Source organism: Polypterus senegalus, chromosome 8 (genome assembly GCF_016835505.1).
Source record: "Polypterus senegalus isolate Bchr_013 chromosome 8, ASM1683550v1, whole genome shotgun sequence".
Classification (NCBI taxonomy): Eukaryota; Metazoa; Chordata; class Cladistia; order Polypteriformes; family Polypteridae; genus Polypterus; species Polypterus senegalus.
In genome coordinates, this window is record NC_053161.1 from 167,898,425 (window position 1) to 167,924,356 (window position 25,932).

General features: G+C 40.7%; 1 protein-coding gene across 1 annotated transcript in view; it reads left to right on the forward strand.

The window, feature by feature from the left end:
* The first annotated feature begins 4,764 nt into the window (after positions 1-4,764).
* Positions 4,765-25,932, forward strand: part of LOC120534687 (zinc finger protein 721-like) — a 113,603-nt gene continuing 92,435 nt past the window's right edge. The window contains exons 1-3 of the mRNA XM_039762278.1: positions 4,765-4,864; positions 6,242-6,693; positions 17,684-18,506. Coding sequence (XP_039618212.1) covers positions 6,279-6,693; positions 17,684-18,506 — 1,238 coding nt within the window. The 5' untranslated portion in view covers positions 4,765-4,864; positions 6,242-6,278. The remainder of the gene's footprint in view (positions 4,865-6,241; positions 6,694-17,683; positions 18,507-25,932) is intronic.

Sequence of the window (25,932 nt, forward strand, 5' to 3'; positions counted from 1 at the left end):
GCAACATATATTGTCTCCATCCGCCGCAGTCAGAACAGTAGTAGTAGTTCAGTTGTTCGGGTTAATTATCCCGATTAGGTGACTCAATGGAATTGCAACTGTCTCTCAGTAAAAACACCAGGGGCCTCATGTATAAACGGTGCGTACGCACAGAAATGTTGCGTAAGAACTTTTCCACGTTCAAATCGCAATGTATAAAACCTACACTTGGCGTAAAGCCACGCACTTTTCCACGGCACCTCATGTCTTGTCGTACGCAAGTTCTCCGCTCGGTTTTGCAGACTGGCGGCACCCAGCGTCAAAGCAATACTACTGTTCTTGTGTGATTACTCATTATTTTCATGACGCGGCTTTATAAATACACAGAAACTAACCGCATATTGTTTATTAGTGTAATGCATCTGATTGTAATTAACTCGTAACAATATGATGGTCCAGGGAACAGCCATAGTATTCCAAATGCCATAACTGCTTTAGCGTTGTTACTCTCACTGCACCTTCTTCATCTTCTTCTTCTTCTTCTTTCAGCTCCTCCCGTTAGGAGTTGCCACAGCGGATCATCTTTTTCCATATTTCTCTCACTGCACGACTCGGAGTATTTATATCACTGTATCTCAGTGTGAATCACAGCAGCAACTGATCGGAAAAAGAATTATCGGTATACAGCTTTAAGGACACGCTGTCTCTGCCACTGCAAAACGTTTTAAAGCCTTTCCTGTACGGACCTCGCGGTTCAGAAACAGTTTCATCCCAAGAACTTTAAATGCACTCAATCAATTGCTCCTTGTAGAACTGTTTGTACTTATAAGTACAATCACCCCACTGTAAACTTGCACTACAGTTATAATATCTCACAACCTGAGCCACTTTATAAAGCGCGTATTAACATATGATGACGATATCATTTTTAAGGTGAAATGCAGCAAAATATGTTTGTAAAATTATACACATAAAACTTTAACTTCATTTAAATTATCTATATTCTTCACTGGGAGTGTCGTGAAGGATAGAATAATTAAACCTGTACTATGAAGATATTTCAATGTTCTTTAAACGTTTTGAAGAATCGGCGCTAAGCTTACAGATGGCTTAACGTCTATTACAGAGCTGATTGTATGGCGATTGGTTACTTGGGGAAAGAAAAGCAAGGACTCTTGGGCGGCCACGCCAATATATATTGAATATAAAACAGAAAGAGAAAATAACAACACAGCTAAAAACGCAGCGACAAATTTCGGCAAAAGTTAAATGCTTGTGTCATGAGCACGAGGCGGCTATGCAGTGTCTGCAACATACGTGGCCATCCACCGTGCATAAGATACTTTACTGACATTGGCGGGCGAAGGAGCCACCGATTCTTCCTCTGCCCAGTGCCACCACAAGCTTAGAGCCGCCCCTGAGTACTGCTGCAATAAATTATTTCATCGAAGTGAAACACATGTTTAATAACGTGCTTTAACTCCTATCATCATGAGAATGACATCACGTATACATCTCAATATTTTAGTTGTTCAGAGAGCTGTAATTTCACGAATGTAATGGACTCTGTGTCCAGTTGGAGGAAGAGAGCCAGTTTAAGAAACAAGTAGTGATTCACACACATAGAGCACCTAGAAAATCAAATACAAAACAAAGCATTTAACGTGCTACTTTAATTACGATGTGATTTTAGAAACTGGTTAATTAAACAATTTTAAGATGAATTTTATGATCTACTTTAATGACAAAATAAACTACGTGATTAAAATGGGAATGTCGAGATTGAAGTTGACATTTCGTGCTTTTTCCCCACCGTGTGCCTTTTTTCTCTGTACCCTAATAAGCTTTCATATGACACTCAGACAGTGGGCTTACAACTCGGCTTTCCACGGTGACTTTGATATGTGACTTCTTTTTTATTTCCGGCACTGTGCGATTTTGTGGATGTGAGCTTTCATGTTTCTCCAACACGCTATATCACTCGATCAACTTCATTTTGTTGATTATACCACGGCTTATTTGAACAAATAGGATGCTTTTCATTTGCCTTTACTTGGTATTCGCTGAAATTCTTATATTTCCCCCCGTGCTTTTCCCATTGTCTTTTCACAGAAGGCTGCGCTTAAGGGCGATTTATATTGATTTGCATATTCAAATAGGCGTAATTCTGGGAGGATCTGGGGCGTTACAAAATGCGCGTGCACGAGCGTTAGTTTTCACGCTGATCGGGATTTATGTAGCGGAAGAACGCGGAAGTTGGAGTACGCACAGATTCCTGCATTTGGATTTTTCTGTGCGTAAGCACATTTCGGCTTTTGTGCTTACGCCATGTTATAGTGCGAGTTCTGCGCACGGCGTTATACATGAGGCCCCAGGGGTTCTCGTCACTGATCCTCCTCTTGTTTTTTTTTCCAATTCCTCCATTTAACATTTTCAGCTTAGACAGATAGCGAACAAATCGAGCTATCGAGGGAAGGCCGGGCCGCCGTAGTCGGGCAGGTTGCACACGTCCCTAATTATATTGTGTATGTAAAGAGTTTCACTGTAAAACGTAATAAGCTTCATATTTTTGTGTTTGGAGACCCTGGTATCGTACTGAATTTGTATTGAAGACAAACGAACTGCTGTCCAGCATGCCTAAATGTGTCTTTTCGTTTCTGATCGCTATACGGCACTTACAACTCGTACAATTCGCTATAAACAGTTTCAGCCAATCAGCGCCTTCCAAACGTGCAGAGGGATCGCGTGAACCTTTATTGTAGCGGCGCAGCATCTTCGTTTCAGTCAGTCATTGTCCTGTTAGACTATTTACTGTTAAGTGCTGCTTGAGCTACCGTTTATAGTACAACTGGTGGCCTACCTAGTTCTTAAATCGATATTGAAATGCACACACAAGTCTCCTAAATTATTTATTGAAAAGCCTATATTTACAGTGTCCGTTTTAGGGAGTTCCGTTATTAGGAATTATAATTTCTCAGTGTCACATATTATTCGTTACTACTCTCAAGTCTCGTATCATTGAGATTCTGTTTTATATTCTGTTTAAGCAAACTTTTTAAAAGAAGCGTTAATTGAACCGACTATAGCAGACTTACATCTTCTTAACATGACTTTACTGATTTGATATTGACAATTAATCATAAGGTCAAAAATCAAAGAGGATATTATTTCGCATGGACTGCGCGGTTTCTTTTTTTTTTCGTGACATCCCGTCAGTAGAGAGTGCGTCACGTTAACAACGCATTCTGTCCTAAATGACAGCGCATACACTTTTTTTATATTTCCTAAAGGCCAATGTGTCTCAATTTGCGCATTAATATAGTTTGACAAGTGTATTTTAGTGAGAATGATTATAAACATATTACCCATGTTCATTTCCCATGTAGATATGTAACGTATGGTTAGAATAAATAAAAAGTAACAACACATATTTATGTTGCATTGTTTATAATTAACAAAATTAATCGTTTATCTGAAATGTTCTACTTATAAAATCGATTTATTCCACTTCTGAAGGTGTACATTGTCGGTATTCTCCATTGCATTTGCCCCCGAGTGTAACGTGTGCCAGTGCAACTGAGGAGCGGCAGACGAGATCACGTAATGGGTGACGAGGCACATCCTCGCCCAGGCTCTTGTCATGAATATTCCCATCTTGTGCTTTTTCTCGTTCCTCCCAGTTTACTATTATTATTGGACACGTATGTAGAGGAAATGTGTGTCTTATGTTATGTCTATAAAAGGAAGGACGGTAAAGTGTTGATGCTTTGGGTAACAAGACAGGTTAAGGAGCAGGGAATGTTAAATGTGACTGTGACTGCGGGGATTTGTGGAACTGGAAGATGGTTTAAGAATACAGAAACGACAAAAGCTTAGTCTTTCAATAATTCTGTTTACATAAATCATTTACTTTGTTATGCTACAGTTCGGAAGATTACTTATTTACCACCCCAAGCGCAGCCTTTGATAAGATGAATTCAGAAGGAAAGGATGTTGCTGACAAAGTCAGGTGCTTTTTTGATAGTTTGGCTCCAGATGTGCTTATCCAGATGTTCCTTCTTGTCAGTTCTTGAGTGATCTTTATGTTCACCTCTGGATGAATTCGCACAATTTCTTTACAACTTTTTTGTCTTATTAACGCAGAAATCCCGAGGCTTTCCTTAAATTGCAGAAGACACTGTTGATGGCGCTGATTCTGTTTTAAAGACAGTTGTGATTAGTTATGCAGCACACGCTTTTACTCACATTGCTTTTTGGAAACCAATAATACAAATCAGCTACAGATCTGGGAATCGCTAAATAGTAAAACGTTTAATGAGGAGTGTCTTGCGCATATACTGGTGTAATGACCACGTCGGCTTTAGTGAAGCGTTTCTTAGCCTCTCTGATATGATCGACATGGGGTAGAATAGATTCTGGATTGTTATAATACGTGCTACCTTACTCAAAATATGCTCATCAACTGTTACAGATTCTAGGTAGACACGATTCCACACCAAGGAAAAAGGTGCCCCATGTAAATCGTGCATGTCCTTAAATATATTTGTTAACTTACAGACAAGTACTACATAACTGTTTTATACAAAACCCTTATTTCAATACATGCGAGCCCCAACTAGGATTTGGACTCGCGTCAGCACACCTTACCGCTTTAGCAAAGACAACTGGTGTTACGCTTTGAGCCAAGGCAGTTCAGCAGTCAAGTCATTCTCCTTCTCACTGCCTGCGCAGATATCAATGACGTCATTACGCTAGCGTGCCTCAAAATCACGTGACGGGCGCATTTGAAACAAGCCTCGAAGCGGCGCTTCGAAAGCTCACACAGTGTCGAAACCTATCGAGTGGCCCATCACTAGTAGAGACACACGGGGAGGGACGAGGCAAGGTAAGTGCTCGGGGTTTGGAGATAACGTATTGCGGATGTATTTGATGTCATTGTTTCAACTCAGAGTTACTGCATAAGGCATAAGTGAGTGGTGTGCAGCGCGACCTCCAGCCCACCGCAGAACTTCTCGTTTTCGAGTCTATTTTATAGGCTACTTTCCATTGTCTAGACACACCGTCGCATCCTCCTTCGCTTCATTTTTCATTTCTTTTCGTGTATTCCTACAGTCGTACGTTCTCATGTAGCACTTGGATTTATTTCGACAGTGTTCAAGGAGACGATCACAGCACCAGCTTTTGATTTCAATCGATAAGATCTATCTCCTAAACAAAGATGATACAATTCTTTTAAAAACCACTCGTATGTTTACCTCTCCTGCCCCCTCAGTCAATACACGTTGTGGATGTCTTTCTCATAGCACAGTAATCATCTCAAACACTAAATGTTGCTGTCTTAAACAAATAACAGCAGGAGTCTCACCTCCGCTCAAAGATTTCACCTGGGTGTCGAACTCCCTTATTAATAACCAGACCACCATGACAGGACTCACCTCCTGGCTTGGACGTTATACATGTTGTTATATCTAACTGACTCTTCTGAAGTTGTACACAAAAAACTTAAAAGGATACAGCGTTGTTATCGCTGGCCACTGGAATTGCTTAATCTCTTTGTTCAAATTGGTGCCCATGCTTTTACCACTATTCATATCCATCCCTATTAACAGCAGTGCGGTTATGGAGGATGCAGGAGCTCCGGTCAGGTTAGTCCGCTATTTATTTCTGCAGTAGTGTAGTTCACAGTTTAACAGAACAACATACATTACAAGTTATGACAACAATGAATCTAAAACTATAAATTCTTATCAACTCAGCAAGTAATATGGAGACTGGTGGCTTTTAATAAATGATTTTAATCCTTTACCAGGGAAGGTTTGTCTACCCTACTGACAATAATAGAAGGTACTCGTCATTAGTTATACCTGTCAGCCTAAGCTAGCAAAGTTTAATTCGTCTTCATCGTCTCCTTCCTGATGTGCCGGTTCCTTAACACAGTCTTGTGCCCCTACTTGTATAAACATTCATCAACAATTCTGGGACCCCAGCAGCACTATATGTTTAATTCAAGTAGTGAATATTGCTGACATACAACTGTGTAAGATGGTCATCTTGTTTCTGCCTGTTGGACCTTCACTCCACTCCTAAGTTTGTTTCACATTTGATAATTTGAAATGAAGAGCAAGGAGTTACTTTCAGCATGCTATGAGCTGTCTAACTTTACATAACCCATAACTGAGAGGGCGTTGTAAAATGACATTCAAGTGTCTTTAGATCTAAATGATGCAGTTTTAATGGAAGTTAATTCCCATTGTTTCTACAGAGAAAAAGAAAAAGCTTCTGTTTACTGTAACTTCTCAATGGATGTGAAACAGGAGACCTGTGATGTGGACACGAATATGATGGAGATAACTGTAAATATTAAGGAGGAGAACTGTGAGTGGGAGTCCATTTACCTTAAACAGGAAAACCTGAGCGTTAAAGAGGAGGACGGTGAACAGCGGCCAGTGAACATTAAAGCAAAAGACGAAGAGTATTCTGTTAGTATTGAGACACATAACCATACAGATTTGAAGAGTGTAAAAGAGGAGGACTTTCAAGACGAGTGTCAAGATGGAGTGATGACAGGGTTAGACTCTTCTCACCGTTCATCTCCAGAGCCTTCTATCAATGTGAAGTCTGAACCATTCCAGTCTGATACAACAAGGACTGAGGAAACTACATCTGCTGGAACTCAGGAAAATCAGCCACCACCTACAAAGAAGTCTGGGAAAAGTAAGTGTAAAATAAAAATGTGTAAGTTTTAGGTTTGGGGTTTATGGGCTTCAAAGTTTGGGTCTTGTGGTTTTTATGAGAAACTTAGAAATGGAATAAAAATACTTTGTCATATTGTCTAAGTCTAGTTTGAGATTTCATTTAATGTTAATGTAAGGTTTTACAATTTGGTGTTCTTCCATTATAATGACTTTATTCAAAAGTCCTAAATATGTTCCTGGTAAAGAGGCTATACAAATGTACAGCTGCCAGAGAAAGGTTGTGATTTCCCTGTATTTTTGCATTAATACATAATAACAATGTGGTCTGACCTTCAATTTATGCTCCAATATCAGGCATGCACAGTCATCTTAAACTAATAACACACAAACAATTGGACAACTTTTTGTCCTGAACACAACATTTAAACATTCACAGTCCTCGCCGGGACCCTCCGGTTACAGACTGGTTGATCCTTCTTTAGCAGTAATGGCCTCCACCAACCCTTTTGTGTGGCTGCTGATCAGCCTTGAATTTTTAGCCTATTCCTCCTTTCCAAACTCTGTCAGTTCTTTTTTCCCAGAGAGCTCTTTTCTGATCAGTTCTCTTTAGATAGATACTTTAGGTCAGGCCACAGAATCTGGCATCTCTTATGGGCCATTCCAGAACACCAATTTCCTTATGTTTTAAGGCTTTCTTTTTTATTTTTTTCTTGTGTTTTGCCTCATTCCCTTTGTTAAGCTTTTACTATCCTGATATTTTTGTCAGATTTCTTATTATTATGGCTGATGATTTTGAGAGTTTTGTCCCTCAGGGTTCAGTGCAAGGGCTACTGCTATTTTAAATATATAAATGATTTAGATAGGAATATACTGTAAATAACAAGCTGGTGAAGTTTCCAGATGACTCCAAGATAGGTGGATTGGCAGGAAATCGAGACTCTGTTGAATCATCACAGAGCGACTTGAACAGCATACAGGCCCGGGCAGATTTGTGGCAGAAGGAAATTTAATATCCGTAAATGTAAAGTATTGCACTTAGGAAGGAAACGTGTTAGGTTTGAATACACAACGGGAGGTCTGAAAATCAAAAATATACCTTATGAGAAGAATTTAGGAGTCATAATGGACTTGGCTCTGTCGACTACCAGACTGTGTTCAGAAGCCATTAAGAAGACTAACGGAATGTCCGGTTATATAGCGCCTTAATGTGTGGAGTACAAGTCCTTTATAATGCACTGGTGAGGTCTCATCTGGAGTCCTGTGTGCAGTTTTAGTCTCCGGGCTACAAAAAGGACATAGCAGCGCTAGAAAAGGTCCAGAGAAGAGTGACTAGGCTGATTCTTGGCATGAGAGGTATGAGTTATCAGAAAAGATTAAAAGAGCTCAATCTTTTCAGTTTAAGCAAATGTAGATTAAGAGTAGGCTTGAATGAAGAGTTTAAAATCCTTAAAGTTTTTAGAGCAGTGGCCAGGCTGTTACCTTAAAAAGAGTTCAACAAGAACATGCGGACATGGTTGAAAACTTGCTAAGGGGAAATTTTGCATTAACATTTAGAGAGATTTTCCTTCCACAGAGAACCACAGATATATGGAATAAGTGACCAAGTAGTGTGTTGGAGAGTAGGAGTTTAGGGACGTTCAAAACTAGAATTAATGTTGTCTTAGTGAAATTAGGGGGATCCAATTGGGTTTGTTGGGCTGAATGGCCTGTTTTCATCACATTTTTTTGTACTATTTCCAATTTCTGTTTAATCAAAGCATAATAAATTTTGTAAGACCCACACTTTACTTACCTTACCCTTTTCTGTATGAGGAGGGGGTCTCTGGCCTTTAGACTTGTATATCAAGGTAACTCATGCACACTTAGTTTAAGAAACTGAATAATACAATGTGCTGAAAAACCCAAGGATTATAGAAAAATGATATCTGTATATATGACGACAGAGAAGAAGACATACCAGCATAACACAGAAGAAGCTGTTTGTTTACTTGCTGTTTAGAGTTCTAATTTATCTTGGCTGAGATAAACAGTTTTACAATACCAAGGCTCCAACACTAGAATCACCAGAGCCTACGAAAAAACTTGTGGATCCGTCCCACCTTAAAACACTTCTCACTTCTCCGTCAGCGTCTTTTGTCCTTTAAATGTGTTGATAAGCAGCAAACACCAAGCAGTCTGCTATCACCTCCCCCCACCAGTGCACAGTTTTCTCAGCTCAAGTCTGTTTACCTGCGTGTCAATTGCTTAGAGTTGTAGAGACTGAGAAGTCAAGCAAAATGACACCTTTTATAAATACTATATCGTTATTTGGAACACTTGCATTTCATGTGTGTTCCGTTTCTACAACAATCTATGCGCAGTAAACACTTTGTTAAAACAAACGTTTTCCATGTTTTAGTAATAATTGAGAAAATGTAGACGTGAAGTGTATAATGTGTGAAGCCTGAATTCCAAATATCAAAGAAGCACTTTCACAACAGATACAAGTACAACAGAACAAATGCGCTTTTTTTCCCCCAAGACTATTACCGAAGAAAAAGAAATCAGGTTAGTGTTGCTTGTTGTCCCGACTTCTCGAGTAGTACAGTATACTGGTTAGAGCTGCCGACTCCAATTCAGAAGGTTCTGGGTTTGAGTCTAACTAGTGAGCTGTTCTTATTGTTAATATTATACAATAAAAGCATACATTTGATTTGCGTCTGTAACAGCCGCTGTAAATGTATAGTACTTACCAAAGTTAGCGTCTTTTTTTTTTTTTAGTTTTACTTTATTTACTTATCTTCCTACCGCATAAACTCACAAGTATACTGCATAGCTTCCTGTTTGATCGTCAAGGGCATGCTCACAAATTTCACGCGTAATGCCACGAAAAATACCTGCTGACACTTTAGTACGCGAGCAATGGTACGAGAATGCAGTTAGACTTTTTTTTGGGGAACATAAACCACGCTAGTGTCTAGATCTGGATGGTGTAGCGTTGGCGAGCTCTGTAAGCCGTGATGTTTCTTTGAAGGACAGGTGATTGGCAGGATGACGTTTCTTGCGGGGAGGGCTTTTGTTTTCTCCGATCTGAGTTCACCTCTGTTATAGCGCGTCTTTATTTGAAAACAGCAGTGTTACTTAAGAGTCGGATCGGGGGTGGAGGGGGGTGTTAGAGCATTGAAAGAATAAAACAAGCTTATTCAGTTTTTTTTCTTTTGTGAAAGTGCTTCCTTGATATTTGGAATTCAGGCTTCACACATTATACACTATACACATACATTATACACATGTCTACATTTTGTCAATTATTACTAAAACATGGAAAACGTTTCTGTTTTAACAAAGTGTTTACTGCACATAGATCATTGTAGAAACGGAACACACATGAAATACAAGGGTTCCAAATAACGATATAGTATTTATAAAAGGTGTTGTTATTTTGCTTGACTTCTCAGTCTCTACAGCTCTTAGCAATTGACACGCAGGTAAACGGACTTGAGCTGAGAAAACTGTGCCGGTGGGGGGAGGTGATAGCAGACTGCTTGGTGTTTGCTGCTTATCAACACATTTAAAGGACAAAAGACGCTGACGGAGAAGTGAGAAGTGTTTTAAGGTGGGACGGATCTGCAAGTTTTTTCGTAGGTTCTGGTAATTCTAGTGTTAAGGAGGATTTCTGATGTTCTGTGGATTTGTTGCTTTTGTAGTTCCAGGTTCAAGTGGAGGACTTTTCTTGCATTAGAGTTCACTCTTTGTCTTTGCTTTGTGTTCCCTTTGTTCATGGTGTGCTGTGATGCTGCCTTTCTCATCTCACTGTCGGGCACTTTGCTGTGCCTTCTGCACCTTTCTGGCCCAAGAGTGTAGGTGCTAAAGTTCACTTCTTGAAGTGATGGCTTATTTGTATTCTTTTTAGACTGTGCTGAGTCACTAGAACAGAATTTGGGAAGAGTGGCCCTTAGAGGAAGTTCAGGGTGTGCAGGTCCAAGGCTCTATGGAGGGGAGCTTACAGTTCAAAGAAAGTTTGTGAACTGTTTTCTCCACTGGGTGTGGATGGCTTCTCACCCCAAAGAGAGCAAATTGTCAGCTTTGAGCTCACAAAGAGGAAGCATTGTCTGCTTTTTTTGTCTCACTAGAGACATTTCGTCATCCTTCAAGTACCAGAAGAGACAGAATAGAGGAATGCAGCTAGATTTAAAAGAAGGGTTTAGCCTCTGCTGATTGGATTAAAGCCCCTTCCATTTGTAGATTCATGGCCTGCTTATAGGCTCGTTATTTTGTCCATCACAGACGGGCAGGTTCAGGTCTTGGTTACAAGCCTAAAATGAAGGTCTGTTTGGGTTTTGTTTGAAGGAGTCTCTGCAGAGGAGTCGGCTGAACTCAGATTTACACCTTTGTGTTTAGATGAAGTACTGGGCTGATAATTAGTGTGAGCTAAGGTTCAGTCATTCATTCCAGATTATGGAGTGAGAGGGTTGTTGCCGGTGTTCTGCGTCTTTATTAAATCTGCTGTCTTAGCAGGTCTTGTGTGCCAATAAAAATCCTATTAAAATAGACAATACCCACTTGGTCCTACACAGTCATGGAGTATCTGGTGTTGTGACATAAACACTTGATGTGTGGCCTGTGCAGCTCCCTCTCCTAGGCTGGCTATGGCAGGTGGTCTGTGTGCCTCAGTGACCCCTGTATGATGTCTGGAGATTAGTGCTGCTGACCAGGACTATAAACTGTAATTGTGACATTGGTGACCAGTATTTTGATTGTGATTTAAATTGTGCTTATTTGTGATGAGCAAGACGGCGTTTTTCATAGTTTTGTAGAAAAAAATGATGCTATTAATTAGTTTCGTACAGAATTTCACAATCTCTTACTTCTCTTTTTAATATCTTCTTTTAAAATACTAGCACAGTGAAATGTCAGTTTAGTAAAAGGCGCACAATGGTGAAATGTTAACTTTGTGTGTTTAGATCACATCGTGTATTTAGGACTCTCTGTTCACTGGATATGCTAGGCCTTACATCCCTCTTTCATTGTGCATCTTGTTGCCTTTGTTCATTAGGCGTTACCCTCGGACATGGACACCAGACATTTGTTTTTTATATAAATACAGATGTTTGTTTTCTCATATTCATCAAAGAGAAACTAATAATTAGAACAAAATTGCTTTGTCTATTTGACGTTTTATTCTTGCTGAAGTTGCCTCTGTTAATTTACTTAAGTGTTGCCTGTGCAGTTTAACCACTCCTAAGGTTGCCATAAGTGGTCTGCCTCAGTGGTCCTCCCAGTGATGATGTGTGGAGATTTGTGCTCATCACTAGGTGAGTCTAAGATACAGAAGCATATTAGGGCCACGGTGAAGAAGAAAGAAAATACTATATGTCAAGAATAAAGTCGATATGTTGACTTTATTCTCGTAGTTTATCAAAGTAGAACATTATAAACTAAACTTCACCTTAAAATGAATATTTAATTTAATCAAACCCATTATAAGTTAATGTAGTACATTAAAGGCTTTGTGTTAAGTGTTCCTCAACCCAGTTGTTAATCGCTGCGTGCTTCTTTAACTGACTTGCTCTTGCACTGAGAGGCACAGGTAGCGATCGCCACACAGAATACATTGATGTCATGATATTCCTGCTCCCTGAAGATTTAGAATGCTAAGATAAATATTTGATATCATTTTCATGATGAAAGCAATACCGCCACACTACCGTGCATGTTTAATACACACTTTAATGCATTTTATCATGAAAATAATATCAAGAATATATCTTAGCATTCAAAATGTTCAGAGAGCAGGACTATCATGGAGTGCAGGTATTCTGTGTGGCGATCGCTACCTGTGCCTCTCTAGTGCAAGAGGAAATTAGTTTAAGAAGTGTGTAGCGATTAACAACTGGGTCGGGGAACACTTAATACTGTACAAAGCATTTAATGTGCTACATTAACTTATAATGGAGTCTGAGAAATCTAGTGAATTAAACATTCATTTTAAGATGAATTTTAGTTTACGACATTCTACTTTAATGACAAAATAAACTACAAGAATAAAGTGGAAATGTCGACTTTAATCTCAACATAAACGGCGAGAATAAAGTCAACATGTTCGACTTTATTCTTGACATATAGTGTTTTTTTTTTTTTCTTGACCGTGGCCCTAATACGCCTCCGTACTAAGAGGTAGGTGGCAGACAAAGAACAATCCATAAATGGCCCCCACACTCGTGTTCATCCATTTACACATCTTATAGAGATTGAGTTCCATCTCAGCAAGGCTTGTACAGTGGATTGCAAGCATTTGGGCACCCCGGGCAAAATTTCTGATATTGTGACTAAGTAAGTAAAAGATGACCCGATTTCCAAAAGGCATAAAGTTAAAGATGACACCTTTCTTTAATATATTGAGCAAGATTTTTTTTTTCCCATGATGTACAGTTTCAGAATAACAAAAAAGGACCAAAGCAAATGTTGGTCAGTACTTAACTCCCCATTTGGCATGTACCACAGCCTGTAAATGCTTTTTGTAGCCAACTTAGAGTCCTTCAGTTCTTTTTTGGGGGATTTTTGCCCATTTGTCCTTATAAAGGGCCTTTAGTTCGGTGGGGTTCTTGGGCCGCCTGGCATGCATTGCTCTTTTGAGGTCTGTGTACTGACTTTCATGGATGTTTAGGTCAAGGGACTGTGAAAGCCATGGCAAAACTTAAGCTTGGGCCTCTTGAGGTTGTCCATTGCGAATTTTGGGGTGCGTTTCCGTTCATTATCCTTTTGTAGAAGCCATCCTCTTCATTTTCAGCTTTTTCTAGACAGTGAAATGTTTGCCTGCAAAAGATTCTGGTATTTGATTTAATCCATTATTTCCTGTACCAGTGAAAATCTCCCAGTGCTCCTGTCTGCGACACAAGCCTGAAACATGACCGGTCTACTGCCTTGCTTAACAGTCAGAGACGTGTTCTTGTCATGGAGTTCTTTGCCCTTTTTTCTCCAAATACACCTTTGCACATTCAAGCCAAAGAGTTCTGTTTTGTCTTCACCAGTTCACATGATTTGGTTCCAAAATGCATCAGGAATGTTTAAAAGTTCATCTGCAAACTGCTGATGCTGAAATTTGTGGTGGGAACACAGGAAAGGTTTTCTTCTGATGGCTCTTTCATGGAGTTCATGTTTGTGGAGGCATCGTTGGAGTGGTGGTGCACTGTTCTACAGCAGAGTCTCACTCCAAAAGACCTTTGGAAACTTTAGCACACAGAGGGGTTTTATTTGCCTTTCTAGCAATCCTTTGAGAAGTTCTCTTGGAAATTTTTCTTGGTCTTCCGGACCTCAACTTAACCTCCACCATTTCTTAATAAATTACGAACTGAGGAAACAGCTAAGTGAAAGCACTTTGCTCTCTTCTTGTAGCTTCACCGTCTTTGTAAGTATCAATTGTTTTATTTTTCAGATAGCTAGACGGCTGCCCAGAGGAACCCATGGCTGTTGATTAGTTTGAGGAGTCCGAATTTCTACAGCTTTGAATCTTGCATGACCTGGCCATTGTAATGATTATAGTATAATTATATTAATGATTAACTAAGATGCCTTAGTTCTAAGGAGCTAATGAAGGTCTGAGACCTCAAATCACTTGGGGGACATAAACGTTTACATGATACTCCATCCTTTTTTTTTTTTCTTTTTTCTCACTGTACAATTATACAAAACAAAAATATTGCACAAATATTGCTTAAGATGCTGAAAGGAACATTCCATGCTTAGTTTTATACTCTTTGGAAATCAATTCATTTTCTACTAATTTAACTATTTGCAGTAACAAATTTTGATAAGGGGTCCCCAAAGTTGTGTATGTCACGTCACTCTCTATATGAGATGTTACAGAAGTGCACATCTTGGGTAATGCTAAGTCTGAAAAGGATCATCTGCTTGGCAGAGTATATTGTGCCTCCAAGTGATGAATTAAATGACAGAACCCTAAACTACTACAGGGAATGGTTGGTTATCTAAAATGATTGAATTTAAATTTTTTTTTTTTTTTTTGTCCTGATCATATTTCTGGTTCTTTTCAAACAATACCATTCCTGATGGTTGAGACAGATTAGAAAGTTTGTCTTTACGCAGAGAAAGCAGAGACGTGTGGACTAAGTGACCGAGTAGTGTGGGAGACAGGAGGACTTGTAATAAGACATCACTTGATATCCATGGACTCCGAACAAATACACAAACCATTAAACGCGGTGAACTCCTCTGGCGTCTCTCTCTCTCTAGACAGGGCCCTTTGCTCTTTGACATTTACATGACTAGATCTGCTGTTTTATATTATGGGGTCTTAATTGACCGGAGTGTAGTGGAATTCTCACTTACAGATGCCAATAAACATGCAGCATGTCGCCACTCTACAGAGCAATGATTAGTGATAGATATGTAAGGCACTAGTTCAGAGAAAAATGTAAAAGACACTATAAAGTCTATAGCAGGGGTCCTCAATCACCGTCCTGGAGGGCCGCAGTGACTAGAGGTTTTTGTTTCAACCCAGTGGCTTAATTAGACAACAATGCTCAGTAATAATTTAATTTCATGGCTTGTTAGTGCTTTAACTCTGCTATGTTAGGTCATTTCTCATATCTGAGATTTTCTTCCCCTTTCTAAGGATATAATCGAAATAATTTGAAGGCTAAAATGAAGGAGTAATTCTTGGTCCATCACTTTTTTTTTCTCTTCACTTTCCTTCCAAGTATTTAATTCAAACCCAATAGCGCATGATCAATACGCACAGGTGACGCTGGTAACAAGTTAAAAGGAGAAGTGCCGCTCTCTTTTGTCATTTGCATGTTATTGCTAATTTGGAGCTATTAAAAACCAAGAATACAGCAGTTTAAGACTACAATAAGCAATAAGGGTTCAAAATCTTAGAGTGAGACCACTAAAGTGAAGCAGAAGTGTTGGTTGAGCAATAAGTGCTTTGTTTTAAGCAATCGGGTTGGAGCCAAAACCTGGAGCCACTGCGGCCCTCCGGGACTGTGATTGAGGACCCCTGCTTGAAGATATTTCCAAAGAGCAGTTATTTTCTTCACCAGTTTTCACTTTGTGCTCTCTGTCAGTACTGCGTGTGCCCTCGAAGCAACATATTCTGTGTCACCAAATCAGCAGAGAAATCTGGCAGTTTCACAATAACGAGAAAAAGCTGGCCAGTTCTGATTGAAGGCTGATTTAATTAGTGCCCCACTACTATTCACCTGACTTTTATTTCTCCTTCTTTTTTTTACCCATAATGATGTTCATTGAGTGCAGGCTTAAAATGTTTGACGTTTCCAGCTATAATATATACCATAACAGAGACAATAATTACATACATGAACACACACACACTTGTTGAAATATGCATTAAAACCTATCACATCTTAGTTTAATTAACATAAATAAATCACTGGTGAGTATAAATGCCACCGTCTTGTCACAAAGGTGACCAGTCCTGGTGTCACCTGCCACTCCCCTTTAAAGCAGAAACACCAGCAGCTGCACTCATCCTGGGTTTTCTCATCTTCTGACTGTTCTTCAAGATCGCTGCAGATTCTGTAGGCCTGTGCATGAGGCCTCACTCCACTCGTCCATTGCCCTGTTTTTGGCTTTGGGGATTTTTTTTTTTTAAAGAACCCATTTTGGTGTCAAATGGTTTTAGTTTATTTGTGGATAAATGTCTGATTATTAGAGGTGGATTTTTTCATGCTTGGCATTCTGTTTTATATGGCACCCTCCACAATGTTTGAGACAATTTTTTTTTTCTATCATTTACCCCTCTGCTCCACAGTTTAAAATTACTAATCAAACAATTTAGATGCGATTAAAGTGCACATTACACACTTTCATTTAAGGGGATTTGTAGACATTTCGGTCACACTGTATAGAAACTATGAGACTTTTTTTTTTTACATGGTCCCCACAATTTCAAGTCCCCATAATGTTTGGGACAATTGGTGTCACAGGTGTTTGTGATTCCTCTGGTGTGTTTCATTGCTCTAGTCATGCAGGCCTAACTCAGCTTGCTTCTATCTACAGATTTACTTTGGCGTCTATAGTTGCCATTGCTCAACATGAGGACAAGAGTTGTGCCAATGAAAGTCTAAGAAGCCGGTAAACAATAATAGTAAAACCATTTGAGAAATCAGTTAAACCTTAGGATGACCTCAATCAATTTTCTGGAATAACGTTAAGAAGAGACCGCACTGGTGAGCTGAGTAATCACAAAGTGACTGGTAGGTCAGGGAAGACCTCCACTACTGATGGCAGAAGAAGTTGCTGCAGATTGCATTTTGCTCACAACTTGCACACACTGGTGGTCAAGATGTTGCATGTGTCTTTGTACAGTAGTTTTTTTCAGTATACCATCTCATACAGGTGGCGTGATGTGGTTCAGGGTGACTCCGTGTGAACTGTCTGAATGGACTCAAAGTGTCCATTTGCCAATTTCCTCACAGCTGTTAAAACCTGTTACAGAACAGGAGTCGTGTGATTTCTGTGTGATGGTCTTTGTAATGTAGGCTCCAGTTCAAAGGGGAAGAGAACGTAGGAAGTCTAAATTAGCTTATAATTCAGTCTTCATGGTGAGCCAAAAAATCATTGTGATCCCTATCGTGTTAAACATCAGAGTGTGAAATGTGCGATGAATTGAGATTTTCTGTTTAGTTCATCGCTTTGCCCTATGGAGTTGCTAAAATACCAACACCAAAAAAAGTCTGCAAATGACTTACAGATGCTCAAAACTTGACATAACTTTACGCCAATTTCCATGCCAAGTTCTGATTTTATAAATCCTGACCTTTGCATAAGAAATGGCTTACATACGTTTCTGAGCATAAGGAAGTTTTATAATAGGGAACATAAAATTAACAAATTAAGTGTCTTTCCATGTACTGTACAACTAAAAGTTTTATAATTGCTTATACTTGTCAAAGGTTGTTCCTAGTTTAAACTTGCATTTACTTAATATACGTTAATTTTAATAAGACAGTGGATTGAAAATAAACTTTTTTTTTTCCTTTATACAGGAAACAAAGATCACTGCAGATTGGAAGGTGGCAAAGAATTCTCTGGCAGGAGTGATCTTCAGAAACGTGTCGTAAAGAAACCACATTGCTGTAATGATTGTGGTAAACGGTTTTCAAAATTGTGCCGTCTAAAGAGCCACACCAGAGTGCACACCAAAGAGAAATCGTATTGCTGTAATGATTGTGGTAAACAGTTTTCAAAATTGGGCCTTCTAAAGAGCCACACAAGAGTTCACACCGGAGAGACGCCATATCCCTGTAATACATGTGGTAGACAGTTTGCACAAATAAGTGGTCTAAAGAGCCACGCTAGAGTTCACAGCAAAGAGACACCGTATCACTGTAATGAATGTGGTAAACAGTTTTCACAAACGAGTAGTCTAAAGAGCCACACTAGAGTTCACACCAAAGAGAAACCATATTGCTGTCGTGAATGTGGTAAACGGTTTGCACAAGCAGGTGGTCTTCAGAAACACACTAGAATTCACATGGGAGAGAAGCCGTATTCCTGTAATGAATGTGGCAGGCAGTTCTCTGAAAGGAGCAATTTTCAGACCCACACCAGAATTCACACTGGAGAGAGGCCACATTGTTGTTTGGAATGTGGCAAAACATTCAGTCACAAGAGTACTCTTCAGAGCCACACAAGAGTTCACACTGGAGAGAAGCCATATCACTGTAATACATGTGGTAAACAGTTTTCACAAATGAGCAATCTTAGGAAACACACTAGAGTTCACACCAAAATGAAAACAATAGCTGTGCAAAAATCACCCCAGAAGAAGAACCACACTTCAGGAATCAAGAGTGAGGTTCCTGAGAAGTAAGCCAACTCAACCATTGTTAAGAAATTCCTCCTCAAGAGAAGCCACATTGCTGTTTGTCGGAGGAGTTCTCTTCAAAGACAAGTAGAACTGACACAGGAGCGAAGTACAACTGAACTGTCCTGACTAAAGAGTGAGGTTCACTCCTGCCTGGACAGTAAGCACATGTACAGTGCATCCGGAAAGTATTCACAACGCATCACTTTTTCCTCATTTTATGTTACAGCCTTATTTCAAAATGGATTAAACTCATTTTTTTCCTCAGAATTCTACACACAACACCCCATGATGACAATGTGAAAAAGTTTACTTGAGGTTTTTGCAAATTAATTAAAAATAAAAAAACTGAGAAAGCACATGTACATAAGTATTCACAGCCTTTGCCATGAAGCTCCAAATTGAGCTCAGGTGCATCCTGTTTCCCCTGATCATCCTTGAGATGTTTCTGCAGCTTAATTGGAGTCCACCTGTGGTAAATTCAGTTGATTGGACATGATTTGGAAAGGCACACACCTGTCTATATAAGGTCCCACAGTTGACCGTTCATGTCAGAGCACAAACCAAGCATGAAGTCAAAGGAATTGTCTTGCGGCACAAATCTGGGGAAGGTTACAGAAACATTTCTGCTAGTTTGAAGGTCCCAATGAGCACAGTGGCCTCCATCATCCGTAAGTGGAAGAAGTTCGAAACCACCAGGACTCTTCCTAGAGCTGGCCGGCCATCTAAACTGAGCGATCGGGGGAGAAGGGCCTTAGTCAGGGAGGTGACCAAGAACCCGATGGTCACTCTGTCAGGTCCTCTTTGGAGAGAGGAGAACTTTCCAGAAGGACAGCCATCTCTGCAGCAATCCACCAATCAGGCCTGTATGGTAAAGTGGCCAGACGGAAGCTACTCCTTAGTAAAAGGCACATGGCAGCCTGCCCGGAGTTTGTTAAAAGGCACCTGAAGGACTCTCAGACCATGAGAAACAAAATTCTCTGGTCTGATGAGACAAAGATTGAACTCTTTGGTGTGAATGCCAGGCGCCACGTTTGGAGGAAACCAGGCACCGCTCATCACCAGGCCAATACTATCCCTACAGAGAAGCATGGTGGTGGCAGCATCATGCTGTGGGGATGTTTTTCAGCAGCAGGAACTGGGAGACTAGTCAGGATAAAGGGAAAGATGACTGCAGCAATGTACAGAGACATCCTGCATGAAAACCTGCTCCAGAGCGCTCTTGACCTCAGACTGGGGCGACGGTTCATCTTTCAGCAGGACAACGACCCTAAGCACACAGCCAAGATATCAAAGGAGTGGCTTCAGGACAACTCTGTGAATGTCCTTGAGTGGCCCAGCCAGAGCCCAGACATGAATCCGATTGAACATCTCTGGAGAGATCTTAAAATGGCTGTGCACCGACGCTTCCCATCCAACCTGATGGAGCTTGAGAGGTGCTGCAAAGAGGAATGGGTGAAACTGGCCAAGGTGTGCCAAGCTTGTGGCATCATATTCAAAAAGACTTGAGGCTGTAATTGCTGCCAAAGTTGCATCGACAAAGTATTGAGCAAAGGCTGTGAATACTTATGTACATGGGATTTCTCAGTTTTTTTATTTTTAATAAATTTGCGAAAACCTCCATTGAACTTTTTTAACGTTGTCATTATGGGGTGTTGTATGTAGAATTCTGAGGAAAAAAATGAATTTAATCCATTAAGGATCCAATAAGGCTGTAAAATAACAAAATGTGGAAAAAGTGATGTGCTGTGAATACTTTCTGGATGCACTGTGACCGACCGGAACCCGTGGTACTGTGTATTGCTTCAGAAACAAGTCAACACAGAGGAGAAACCGCAGTTTAGAAACTTTTCCCTTTCTAAAAGCAAAAAATAGAACAGGGTGTCATGTAAACAGCTTAGGTAATAAATCAGTTACTAATAATTACAGATGCAAACTATTAATAGATACTTTATTAATCCCAAGGGGAAATTCACATAATCCAGCAGCAGTATACTGATACAAAGAAACAATATTAAATTAAAATAGTAATAAAAATGAAAAGAATTAAAATAAAATTAATGTTCGCATTTACTCCCCCGGGTGGAATTGAAGAGTTGCATAGTGTGGGGGAGGAACGATCTCCTCAGTCTGTCACTGAAGCTACTCCTCTGCCTGGAGATGATCCTGTTAAGTGGATGCAGTGGATTCTTCATGATTGACAGGAGTTTGCTTAATGCCCGTCGCTCTGCCACAGATGTTAAACTGTCCAACTTTAATCCTACAATAGAGCCTGCCTTCTTAACAAGTTTGTCCAGGAGTGAGGCGTCTTTCATCTTTATGCTGCCACCCCAGCACACCACCGCGTAGAAGAGGGCACTCGCCACAACCGTCTGGTAGAACATCTGCAGCATCTTACTGCAGATGTTGAAGGATGCCAACCTTCTCAGAAAGTATAGTCTGCTCTGACCTTTCTTACATAGAGCATCAGTATTGGCAGTCCAGTCCAATTTGTCATCCAGCTGCACTCCCAGATATTTAAAGGTCTGCACCCTCTGCACACAGTCACCTCTGATGATCACAGGGTCCATGAGGGGCCTGGGCCTCCTAAAATCCACCACCAGCTCCTTGGTCTTGCTGGTGTTGAGGTGTAAGTGGTTTGAGTCGCACCATTTAACAAAGTCTTTGATTAGCTTCCTGTACTCCTCCTCCTGCCCACTCCTGATGCAGCCCACAATAGCAGTGTCATCAGCGAACTTTTGCACATGGCAGGACTCTGAGTCATATTGGAAGTCTGATGTATATAGATTGAGCAGGACCGGAGAAAGTACAGTCCTCTGCGGCGCCCCTGTATTGCTGCACACAATGTCAGACCTGCAGTTCCCAAGACGCACATATTGAGGTCTGTCTGTAAGATAGTTCACAATCCATGCCACCAGGTGTGAGTCTACTCCCATCTCAGTCAGCTTGTCTCTAAGGAGCAGAGGTTGCATGGTGTTGAAGGCGCTAGAGAAGTCCAAAAACATAATTCTAACAGCACCACTGCCTCTGTCCAGGTGGGAAAGGAATCGGTGTAGCATATAGATGATGGCATCCTCCACTCCCACCTTCTCCTGGTATGCGAACTGCAGAGGGTCGAGGGCATTTGTGGACCTGTGGCCTCAGGTGGTGAAGCAGCAGCCGCTTCATGGTCTTCATCAGATGTGACGTCAGAGCAACAGGCCGGAAGTCATTCAGCTCACTAGGACGTGATACCTTTGGGACAGGGGTGATACAAGATGTTTTCCAAAGTCTTGGAACTCTCCCCTGTTCCAGGCTCAGGTTGAAGATGCGCTGTAGAGGACTCCCCAGTTCCAACGCACAGGCCTTCAGCAATCGTGGCGATACACCAACTGGACCCGCTGCTTTGCTGGCACGAAGTTTTCTCAGCTCTCTGCTCACATGGGCTGCTGTAATTGTGGGTGGGGATGTCTCACCTATGCTGGTATCAGCAGAAGGATGGTTGGAGGATGCAGTACTCCGAGGTGAGAGTGGATTACTGTGATCAAACCTATTAAAGAAGTTGCTCTCTCCACGTCTGTCTCGATGGCGGCACCCCGCTTCGAGCTGCAGCCAGTGATAATCTTCATCCCATCCCACACTTCCTTCATGCTGTTGTTCTGCAACTTCTGCTCCAGCTTTCTCCTGTACTGCTCTTTCGCCACCCTGAGCTGGACTCGGAGTTCCTTCTGCACGCACTTGAGCTCATGCTTATCACCACCTTTAAAAGCCCTTTTCTTCTGGTTCAAAAGGCCCTTGATGTCACTTGTAACCCATGGCTTGTTGTTAGCATAGCAGCGTACTGTTCTTACTGGAACTACAATGTCCATACAGAAGTTGATGTAATCAGTTGTGCATTCAACAGCCTCTTCAATGTCCTCACTATGTGACCCCAGCAGGATATCCCAGTCTGTAGTTCCAAAGCAGTCTCATAGCGCCTGCTGTGCCTCAGCGGACCACTTCCTGAATGAGCGTGTAGTTGTAGGTAACGACTTCACTCTTGGTTTGTATTGAGGCTGAAGCAGAACCAGGTTATGATCTGCTTTCCCAAGCGCAGGTAATAAACAAAACAAAATAAACAAAATTAAAATCCATAATATACACACAGCCATTTTCACCATACCGAATTACATTAAAATGACATGACAGTGCGCTGAAAGAACAAATGCTGTTTTTATTTATTTATTTATATATTTATTTTTGTAAAGTAAAACATACCAAAACTGCATGTAAGAGCTTGAAAAAACACTTCTTACACACTTATGGTTTTTACAGTTAGGTCCATAAGTATTTGGATAGTGAGATCATTTTGGCTCTGTGCGCCCCCACGATGGATTTGAAATTGAACAATCAGGCGTCATAACAAAAATATTGTATGAACTGTTTCGAAAAGCTGGACATATTTATACACGGTCTATCTAGTTTCAGGGGCTCAAAGGTCATTGGACAAATGAACATAAACATAATGATCATCTTCAATATGTGGTTGAATGTCCTTTCTAATCAATGACTGCCTGACATCTGAACTCCTGGCCATCCCCAAGTGTTGGGTTTCCACCCTAATGATGCTTTGCCAGGCCTTTACTGCTGCTGTCTTCTGGTGCTGCTTGTTTGTTGGACTTTCTGCCTTCAGTTTTGTCTTCAGCAAGTGAAGCGCATGTCCAGTTGTGTTGAGGTCACTTGATTGACTTGGCCATTGCAGAATATTCCTCTTTATCACATTGAACAGCACTTGGTTTGCTGTCACAATATGTTTTGGCTCATTGTCTATCTGATCTCGGCAGCTCTGCGATTCAGTAGCTCTGCTGGACCGCCATTTGGTTTGCAGGTTTTTCTCATTTGGTTCAGTTGAATTGAATCAGATAAGCCTCCCCAAACCCTAATCTTAGCCATAGTGTAACTATCACTGATGTATAATGTAAGGCAACAACCTCCTCAATGGAGTGGAGCTCTGCAGCTAGAATCGAGTTACTTAACAAAGAAGCCTGGTGCATGCAGTCTTTGGTGTGTAACGTTAATTAGCATCCATACTACAACATGCAATCGGAGTGCTACTAACTATACAGGAAGAATTGATTTTGGGGAAGTTCAGAACTTAAAGCTACAAAAAAATTACAAAAGACAGATAATCCTTTGTCACAAACACACACACCCCAATTAAATTGAGGAATTAACCTCAAGAGAAGCGTATTGCAGCTCTCTCACAAACCAGAATCTTCTGGGCCGCAAACGAATTGCGCTTGGGAAAGAAGATCATAACCTGGTTCTGCTTCAGCCTCACTACAAACCAAGAGTTAAGGCGCTACCTACAACTACACGCTCATTCAGAAAGTGGTCCCCTGAGGCAGAGCAGGCGCTAAGAGACTGCTTTGGAACTACAGACTGGGATATCCTGCTGGGGTCACATAGTGAGAACATTGAGGAGGCTGTTGACTGCACTACTGATTACATCAACTTCTGTATGGACATTGTAGTTCCAGTAAGAACAGTACGCTGCTATGCTAACAACAAGCCATGGATTACAAGTGACATCAAAGGCCTTTTGAACCAGAAGAAAAGGGCTTTTAAAGGTGTTAAAAACATTAACATTATTCAAAGTTATTGTCTGTTTTTACCTGCATTTTTATTACTCTTTAATATTGTTTTTTGTATCAGTATGCTGCTGCTGGATTATGTGAATTTCCCCTTGGGATTACTAAAGTATCTACAGTGGTGTGAAAAACTATTTGCCCCCTTCCTGATTTCTTATTGTTTTGCATGTTTGTCACACAAAATGTTTCTGATCATCAAACACATTTAACCATTAGTCAAATATAACACAAGTAAACACAAAATGCAGTTTTTAAATGATGGTTTTTATTATTTAGGGAGAAAAAATCCAAACCTACATGGCCCTGTGTGAAAAGTAATTGCCCCTGAACCTAATAACTGGTTGGGCCACCCTTAGCAGCAATAACTGCAATCAAGCGCTTATGATAACTTGCAATGAGTCTTTACAGCTCTGGAGGAATTTTGGCCCACTCATCTTTGCAGAATTGTTGTAATTCAGCTTTATTTGAGGGTTTTCTAGCATGAACCGCCTTTTTAAGGTCATGCCATAGCATCTCAATTGGATTCAGGTCAAGACTTTGACTAGGCCACTCCAAAGTCTTCATTTTGTTTTTCTTCAGCCATTCAGAGGTGGATTTGCTGGTGTGTTTTGGGTCATTGTCCTGTTGCAGCACCCAAGATCGCTTCAGCTTGAGTTGACGAACAGATGGCCGGACATTCTCCTTCAGGATTTTTTGGTAGACAGTAGAATTCATGGTTCCATCTATCACAGCAAGCCTTCCAGGTCCTGAAGCAGCAAAACAACCCCAGACCATCACACTACCACCACCATATTTTACTGTTGGTATGATGTTCTTTTTCTGAAATGCTGTGTTCCTTTTACGCCAGATGTAACGGGACATTTGCCTTCCAAAAAGTTCAACTTTTATCTCATCAGTCCACAAGGTATTTTCCCAAGTGTCTTGGCAATCATTGAGATGTTTCTTAGCAAAATTGAGACGAGCCCTAATGTTCTTTTTGCTTAACAGTGGTTTGCGTCTTGGAAATCTGCCATGCAGGCCATTTTTGCCCTGTCTCTCTCTTATGGTGGAGTCGTGAACACTGACCTTAATTGAGGCAAGTGAGGCCTGCGGTTCTTTAGATGTTGTCCTGGGGTCTTTTGTGACCTCTCGGATGAGTCGCCTCTGCGCTCTTGGGGTAATTTTGGTCGGCCGGCCGGCCACTCCTGGGAAGGTTCACCACTGTTCCATGTTTTTGCCATTTGTGGATAATGGCTCTCACTGTGGTTCGCTGGAGTCCCAAAGCTTTAGAAATGGCTTTATAACCTTTACCAGATGGATAGATCTCAATTACTTCTGTTCTCATTTGTTCCTGAATTTCTTTGGATCTTGGCATGATGTCTAGCTTTTGAGGTGCTTTTGGTCTACTTCTCTGTGTCAGGCAGCTCCTATTGAAGTGATTTCTTGATTGAAACAGGTGTGGCAGTAATTAGGCCTGGGGGTGGCTACGGAAATTGAACTCAGGTGTGATACACCACAGTTAGGTTATTTTTTAACAAGGGGGCAATTACTTTTTCACACAGGGCCATGTAGGTTTGGATTTTTTTTTCTCCCTAAATAATAAAAACCATCATTTAAAAACTGCATTTTGTGTTTACTTGTGTTATATTTGACTAATGGTTAAATGTGTTTGATGATCAGAAACATTTTGTGTGACAAACATGCAAAAGAATAAGAAATCAGGAAGGGGGCAAATAGTTTTTCACACCACTGTATCTCCACAAGCTCTGAGAAGTATGTCAGAAGAGAAAGAAGGTGGAAGAAGTCAAACCACACTGGCCTAAAAAGTCTTTGAGCACCT